The following is an 8,963-nucleotide window of genomic DNA, read 5'->3' as shown; positions in this document are numbered from 1 at the left end:
TAACACTTTAAGGCTCTTAATTAAATACCATCAAACCTCATTAAATTCATTCTCTGTATTAAAAACAAAAAACTTTCTAAACTTGATAACATGTATTGTTATTATTTGCATTTGCATATCTATGATTAGTTCTTCAAACAAGTCATTCCTATATGTGTATTTTTTAACCTAGCAATTCCACTTCTAGGAACATATACTACAGCAGTAGTTCCACCAATATGTAAAGATATGTACAGGATGTTTATTGCAGCCGTGGGAATGACCCAGAATATGAATAAGTGCGGTAGGAGAAAGACACCTTGGCTTTACACATTTCTGTATTATTTGAATAAATTATTGTAAGCATGGACTATTTTTGTACATTGAAACATTTTAAAAATTACAATTTCACCTTCTCCCTAAGTATTATTTCTGTTTAACAAAAACTATAAACATAAAAAAAATTATAATTTTCTAGAACTTGAGAAAATTCCTTAATTCCAACGTAAAAAATGCTAAAAACCATCATACCTGATTCTTTAGCATCTCCTCCTGCTGGACTTCCATTTTCCTGTCGTGCTACAAGTGTACTCAAAATAATTTTTGTTGCCCCACACCTTGGCAGAGTGACATGTGTAAGAAATGGCAAGTTATTTTTCTTGGCAAATGCCTGACTTGTTTCTCGCCTCTTCCTGAGGAAGCCCCCTTCTGGAAACAAAACGATCCATTTTCGACCTCTGCTTCTGTAATAATTTTCTAAGTGCTTCTTGAGAAGTAGCAGCTGTTGGTCACGGTAAGATCTTCCCTAGAAAGTACACACGCGTAATAAGTACAGGTACATCTGAAATTAAAATGCCATAAAATTAGAAATAACAGCTTCTAAATTAAAATCCAATCATAGAATAGAATAGTGATTTCCTCCCCCCCCCCACTTATTTCCCTTTTGAACACAGTGGTAAAAAGAGAGACGTTATTAGCACTTATACAAATAAATCTTTCTGAAGAAAAAGGAAATTGTTCTGATTGTCTCTCAAAGTTCAGTCATTCATCAGTTCAGTGACTGCTTGCTGAGTGCCTACTATTTGCCAAGCACTACCCTAGACACTGGGGCTTGAGGCCTAAATGAGAGTCCCTTATGGAGCTTATACCCTACTTCGGGAAGACAGTAGCTACGGAGTGTAAATTCAATTGGTGATGTATGATAGGAAGAAAATAGTAAGAGGACAGAAAGGGTCAGCGAAAGCTGCTCTGAGGAGGTGACGTTTAACCAAAGAGCTGATAATGTGAGGGAATAAGCCATGTGAAGATGAGAGCCAGAATATTCCAGGGGACGAGAACAAAAAGGACAAAGGCCCTTTGGTGGAACAACCGTGGCGTGTAAAGAACAGTATCAAGGCCACAGTGGTGGACGTGTGATGAATGAGGAAGTCAGTGGTAGGAGATGAAATTGCAGAGGAAGGTGGAGATCACATACTTATTGTGTATGAATAGTATTTTGGAGGGGACATCTTTGGATAGTTTTGAACAAGGAAGCATCATAATCTTATTTGTATTTTTAAAAAAATCTGCTGGCTCCAGTGACAAAAAGACTGTAGGAGATAAGTTGGGAGACCATTGCAGTATTCCACACGAGGGAGTTTGATGAGATTTAATTATAGTGTATTGATGAGAAGTTGGGACATTCAGGGAAAAAACTGAAAGCAAAGCAAACGGGACATTCTGATAGACTGATCTTAACTGTGAAGGAAGGAGAAAAAAGAGGAGGATGACTTGAAGACTGAAAAAGAAGAATCCATAAAAATTTGTAGGAAGGCCCCAAACTTACAACTAAATATCACAAAGCTTCTTCCTTTCAGTATGTTCAATTTGCTAATAATTTTCCAGCCAACACAATTACAGAAGCTCCTCAAAATAATTAGTATGCTTTCAGTCTTCAGATTAAATGTATCCCAAATAAGTAAGACATTTTCTTAGCTAGTTTACTGAATTGAATTATGATTAAGATAGCTATTAAATTCCCAAGACTGCAAATAAAATATTTTTACTATTCTTATTTTCTATTTACTATTCAATATTTTCATTATTGTTAAAATGGTCTAGTAGCAAAGTCCCAAGAGATTTTTTTTCTCTTCCCTCCCCCATGTTATAGATTTTTATTATTAATCTAGAAGGGGAAAAAATGTTGCTCTTTAGAAATTAATTTGCAAATCTCCCAGATACTTTGAAATGTAGTCTTTAAGCATGCAAAACTTTGCATTGTAATAACATGGCAAATATTTTGGAGTACATTATTTTCCATTTTTATCCCTTCAAAGTATAACAATAGTTTGGCATAATTTAGCTTCTTCTTGTCTGAGGATCATCATTAGGATTAACTATACTACATTATGAATTCAGCAATTTTCTCAAACTGGAAATGATGTAAGGGGCTCAGCTAGTTTTTCCACTGGATTCTACTAGACTGCTAAGCTTTTTTTTTTTTAATTTATTTATTTTTTTAAATTTCCCCAGCATATTATGGGGGCACAAATGTTTAGGTTACATATATTGCCTTTGCCCCACCTGAGTCAGAGCTTCAAGCGTGTCCATTCCCCAGATGGTGCACACCACACCCATTAGGTGTGTATATACCCATCCACTCCGCACCCCTCCCATCTGCCCAACACTGAATGTTATTACTGTATGTGTACTTAAGTGTTGATCAGTTAATACCAATTCGATGGTGAGTACATGTGGTGCTTGTTTTTCCACTCTTATGATACTTCACTTAGTAGAATGGGCTCCAGCTCTATTCAGGATAATACATGAGGTGCTAGATCACTATTGTTTTTTGTGGCTGACTAGTACTCCATGGTATACATATACCACATTTTATTAACCCACTCATGTATTGATGGGCACTTGGGTTGTTTCCACATGTTTGCAATTGTGATTTGTGCTGCTCTAAACATTCTAGTGCAAATGTCTTTTTTACAGAATGTCTTTTGTTCCTTTGGGGAGATGCCCAGTAATGGGATTGCTGGATCAAATGGTAATTCTACTTGTAGCTCTTTGAGGTATCTCCATATTGCTTTCCACAGAGGTTGTACTAGTTTGCAGTCCCACCAGCAGTGTATGAGTGTTTCTAGCTCTCCGCATCCATGCCAACATTTATTGTTTTGGGACTTTTTGATAAAGGCCATTCTCATTGGAGATAAGTGATATCTCATTGTGGTTTTGATTTGCATTTCTCTGATGATTAGAGATACTGAGCATTTTTTTATATGTTTCTTGGCCATTAGTCTATCTTCTTTTGAAAAGTTTGTTCATATCCTTTGCCCACTTTTTGATAGGGTTGTTTTTTTCTTGCTAATTTTCCTGAGTTCTATACAGATTCTAGTTATCAGCCCTTTATTGGATGTGTAAACATGCAAATATTTTCTCCCATTCTGTAGGTTGTCTGTTTGCTCTTGTGATAGTTTCCTTGGCTGTGCAGAAGCTTTTTAATTTGATCAGGTCCCACTTATTTATTTTTGTAGACTGCTAAGCTTTCTAATTTTTGGTTCTGCTGCCTTCTCAAAGATTAGGTTCTTTGTTAAGTCGTTCTGATCACTGTTTGTTTTGTCTTGACCTTGTGGCCAATCCCCATTGCCACTTCTTCCTCAGATTCCAGTCTGTGTTTCTATTCGTTTCTCCACTCAGTGAGGTTTCCCAAAGAAACAACTGCATAGCACGTGAAAAACAAAAATATGTCTGTGCATAAAACTGTCTGGAGTCAAGTATATGTGTTTTGTGACACCTATTTTCACACAGAGCTTACAAGTTTTTCTACTCATTTCTAGCTTATTTCTGAATTTGAGGTTCTTATAATTGGCTTAATCAGATTCACCAGTTATTCATTAAGTACTTATTATGTGAAAGGCACTGCACAATCCAGGTTAAAGTTGCTAAGTATATAAACACCAAATAAGTGTGGCATGACCATACATAAAAACTCTTACATATCATATTTCACTTATCCATTTTGGAGAAAATAAAGCATGTGATACTATTATATAGACATATACGTATCAGATAAATCCCTATAATGTAGTACTGATTTGAAAAGAGGCTATGATTCTTTTTGCTATACTGAATTATTCCTAATGATTGGGACTGTTCCCGAATCACCTTTCTCCATCAAATCTATATCCATTCTTTAAAATCTACGCCAAGGCTGGGCACAGTGGCTCATGCCTGTAATCCTAACACTTTGGGAGGCTAATGAGGGAGGATCACTTGAGGCCACGGGTTTAAGACCAGCCTGAGCAACATACGGAGACTATGTCTCTACCAAAAAATTAGCTGGATGCAGTGGTGCCAGCCTGTAGGCTCTGCTACTCAAAAGGCTGAGGCAGGAGGATTGCTCAAGCCTTGAGCCTAGGATTTTGAGGTTGCAGTGAGTTATGACTGCACCACGGCGCTCTAGCTTGGGCAATACAGTGAGACTCTGTCTCAAAAAAAAAAAAGAAAAAAGAAAAAGAAAGATCTATGCCAAATATCATCTTCTCTAAAGTTTTTCAGGATTCATAGAAATCTGATGTACTTACTTTTCCTACCATGAATTCCCAAAACATTTATTATTATTATATTAATTAATGATCTCTCTACTAGTAATTTAGATCTCTTCTGTATGATACAATAGTATCTTATAAATAAAAATAATAGTGATAATATAGATAATGATAGTGGTAATCATGATGAAAATGATGTTGAGGTAGCAGGCACTGTTCTCAGTGCTTTACATGTACGACTTCATTTAATCCCCACAACAAACATCTGGGGTGGGTACCATCTATTATTCTCAAATTACATTTAAGTAATTTGGCCAATTCACATAGCTAAGAAGTAGAAGAGCAGGGAATGTACCAGGTACTTGAAAAATGTTTACTAAACTGAATTGTAACCCTCTAGATAGGAGAGGGAAGATTAGAATATTTGCATTATAAGCATTTTAATATTTATGCATATTCAAATTCAGATTGCAATAAATGTTTAGGGAACCAAGATTCAGAGGAAGAGCTCCCTGAGACCCTAGAACAGGCCCAACCTATTATAATTGGTTTTGTTATGCCTCTTTTTATAATCAAGAATCAGTTTGACCAGGCTATCACCATGAAAAAAATGCTCATTACTTACTTGTCTTATAAAGAAGTCTCCATGAAGTAGAGAAACAATTCCAAAGTTTGTGTACTTAAAAATATGATCCATCAACCACATCATTTCGGCAACAACCTAAAATATTTAAAAGCAAAACATAATTAAGGTTGGACAGACGAAATGTGTCTATAGTCTAGCCAAGTCTCCAACCTTTAAATATAATCATCCAAGCATACTCTTAATTAAACTAAGTATCTTAAATCTAATGCTGTTTCTATTATATAAATGCAGCACAGTTACTAACACAGTCTACATGAAAAATTATAGGCCTTGATTCCAAGTCTTCAAATCCTAAGTCAGAGGTATATACATTACCACTGTATAACAAATGAAGAATTAACTTCTTAAATTTGGACTTAATGATTTCAAATTTGTTCTACCCTAAATAAAGTCTCTGGCAATTCTTATACAAATTATAAAATTATTTTGAAATAATAAAATAAAATGGTTAGAGTTATCAAATGAGAGCTATACATTTAATTAATAAGCACGAAACTTTTATAAAATGTGAGTGTAGCTTCATGGCTAATATATAAAAAGCCAATGTCCAAAATAAAACATTTAAAAATGTAATAGAATGATTTATACATTCTTTTATGTTATGAATATTTTTTAGTTTATGCAAAGTCATACTCTTTGCCAGAATAAAAATATTTATAGTGCCTCAATTCAAAGCTACAAAAATATTATTCGTTCCTAATAAAAGTTAATGCCTATATCAAAAGGAGAGTAGTAGCAAATTTAAAAATTAAAAGTTTAAACAGGATATAACTAATGAATTGGTTAATTGTTCTTTCCTGCTGAGGAAATAGTATTCCTTCTTATAAACCTTAAATGAAGTGAAAGCTACAACCTCAATCAAGAATGCAATGAGCTCTACTTTGGTTTCTCATGGGGATAATAAATGTAAACATCATCTCTAAGCACCAAATTATGTGAACTTACATATAAGGAAAACACCAAAACATTGATACCCGTTATGCTTCTTTTATAAAAGCCCACAGATATTAACAATATAATACTACAGCTTCTGCCTTAGTTTTGCAGTTACACAACTCCCATTCCATCAGCTTTACTATATCACATCACATTAAAAAAATAAAGACACATGCCAAGTGAAGAACTAAGTCCCTAAGTCAATTAATAAAGAGTAAAATAATCACCAGCATCTCATTTTTCAATCTTGTTTTGCTCTGCAGTGACAACTATAGTACTTTGTTTAAATAAACTGAGATTTCAACCAAATGAAGCTTGTTGAAAAGTGCCCCAAGAAACAAACAAAAAGCAGTGGGTACAATTTATAACGCATTTTAGCTTTATAATCAGTATAAAGCGTAGCTGCAATTTATTGGCTTCTGGGTTTAAAACACCAACACTAATATAACTAGCTTTTATGTTTAATCTTTCATTTATGGTGGATTTACTCTTCAGTTAGAAGGATCACCTAAAACAAATTCAGTAGGATAGCCAAGCTATCTTCTGAGATGTGTGTGGATAACTCCATCCTAACTTATTTTAGGAAAAATGTTACAAGCCAATAAATGTTTATTAAACATTTAATAAAGTTCTTTTGATAGAAATAAAAATTCTTAGTTTTATCATAAATTGCTATAAAAGGACAAGACTCTTCAATTCATAGACACTTATTAAAAAGGTACTGGCACATTCAGAAAATACAATTAATCCTTTTTCACATTCCTCAAAAGAAAAGATCAGTAAACACAAGATGCCTACATCAACTCTGCTAATGTTTGCTAGGTTTGTCACTCAAACTTTGTTATTTCTAAGAGACAAAATCGGTCCACATCAATTATTCTTTATCTGGAAGCATGGATTTTCTACATATCAAAACATCATCTAGACTAGAGAGATTTAAACAAGTGACTCCACTCTTTATGTCCTTTTGAAATTATAATAAAGTCAATGGTTCTTCATTGGGTGAGTACAGAAATTTGGCAGGATAATTTTGGTTGTCATAAGGACTAAGGAGTGTTACTATTAGATTATTAAGTATGAAATGTTCAATTTTCTTAAGTACTAAGTTTGACCGTTGATATCTCTGACATTTCACTTTGACACTTCTTGTTTTATTTTTATTGTGAAGGTACATCCTCAGTCTTTCAAATGCAAGTTTTGGCTTGTGTTTATCTTTCACATTTTTTTAAGAGCAATTTTTGTGAAGCCATGGATAAGTCAAAAATTCATATCATTTTCAAATATGAGTTCTATCATGGAACCAATACAGCACAGACAGCTCGAAATATCAATGAAGTATTTGGGAAGGATGTGGCTAATGAACGCACAGTATGTCAATAGCTTGAGAAGTTCCATTCTGGTGATTATAATCCTGAAAATGAGCCACGTGGGCAAGCTGAGACCAAGGTGGATAATGATGAGCGGAAAGCTGTAATGGAAGCGAATCCATCTCAACCTGTGTTTGTCGCACAAACAACGCTGCTCAAACTACAGAAGCTGGACTTGGAAACTCTCTGGCATCCAACACTTAGCAGCAAGGTTTGATGTTACAGTTCCAACAATATTGGATATTTGGAAACAAACTGGCAAGGTAAAAATGCTGAAAAGATGGGTACCACATGAATTAAATGCATGTTAGAAGAGAAATTGTCTTGAAGCTTGCCTTTCTTTGCTGTCACGACATAAAGGTGAACCATTTATATACCGTATTGTTATGTGTGATGAAAAATGGATTCTTTTTGACAATCACAAGCATTCAGCACAATGGTTGGATAAAGATGAAATGCTGAAACACAGTCCAAAACTGAATATTTATCAAAAAAAGCTAATGGTGTCTATTTGGTGGTCCAGCGCTTATCCATTACAGCATCATGAAATCTGGTCAATTGATGACAGCAAATGTCTACTGCAACTAATTGGATGAAATGTTGAGTATGCTTGTAATTAAGCAGCCAATATTGGTCAATAGAGGCAGTTCAAACATCTTCCAAGACAATGCTTGACCACATGTCACACAAACAATGCTGCTCAAACTACAGAAGGTGGACTTGGAAACTCTCTGGCATCCACCATATTCACCGGATCTTGCACCAACTGACTACTGCTTCTTCCAGGCTTTGGATCACTTCTGGCAAGGAAAAATATTAAATTCTCAACAAGCCGTGGAAAACATCTTTCACAGTTTCATCACCACTCACTCTCCAGGCTTCATCGTTGCTAGCATAACCAAGCTACGGTTAAGATGGCAAAATTGTGTGATAGTTTAGGTGCATACTTTGATTAATTGTACTGCTTCTTGTTTGAGATATAATAAACTATACTTTTGATTTGAAATCGGACATTTCATATTTAATGACCTAATAGTATTTAGCATGTGGCAGTCGTAGTTGGGTATACAGAAGGTCTGGCAATGTCCAGGACATTTTCCAACAATGGTGCTGTCCTACCAAAATACCAGTACCCCCACTGAGAAATCGATTGGCATACCAAGTCTCCTGAATTCAAAAAGCTATGTTACAATCATATTACCATTAAAGTAATATTTTGTTTAACTGGCCCACCATTTAGCAATAACCTTCGTTCTTTGAATGTATCCATGAAATATAAAATAAATCAAGTGAACATTCATTCTGGTAAATACAGATTAATACTGCCCTGTACTTTTTAGGCAGGAGGTAGAGATTATAATGCTTCTACTTTTATATTTCTCAATTACTGTTTTATGAAATAAAATAAAAAATTCTTCTAGATTTCCAACTATTTAGTAATTTCAGAAACATTATTAAAAATGCTCAATATTAACTAATCTGAGGCCGGGCGCGGTGGCTCAC

The 8,963-nt window shown here is 34.7% G+C and overlaps 1 protein-coding gene across 1 annotated transcript in view; it reads right to left on the bottom strand.

Annotated features, from left to right (window-relative positions):
• The window catches only part of LPGAT1 (lysophosphatidylglycerol acyltransferase 1), an 88,998-nt gene that overhangs the window by 23,118 nt on the left and 56,917 nt on the right, over positions 1–8,963 (bottom strand). Inside the window, exons 3-4 of the mRNA XM_012638328.1 lie at positions 5,137–5,232; positions 511–784 (exon numbers count right to left, since the gene is read on the bottom strand). Of these exons, the coding sequence (XP_012493782.1) occupies positions 511–784; positions 5,137–5,232 (370 nt within the window). The remainder of the gene's footprint in view (positions 1–510; positions 785–5,136; positions 5,233–8,963) is intronic.

The sequence above is a fragment of the Propithecus coquereli genome, unplaced genomic scaffold, assembly GCF_000956105.1.
Source record: "Propithecus coquereli isolate 6110/MARCELLA unplaced genomic scaffold, Pcoq_1.0 Scaffold129, whole genome shotgun sequence".
Lineage (NCBI taxonomy): Eukaryota > Metazoa > Chordata > Mammalia > Primates > Indriidae > Propithecus > Propithecus coquereli.
The sequence above is the reverse complement of the archived record's forward strand: the minus strand, read 5'-3'. Positions and strand labels throughout refer to the sequence as shown.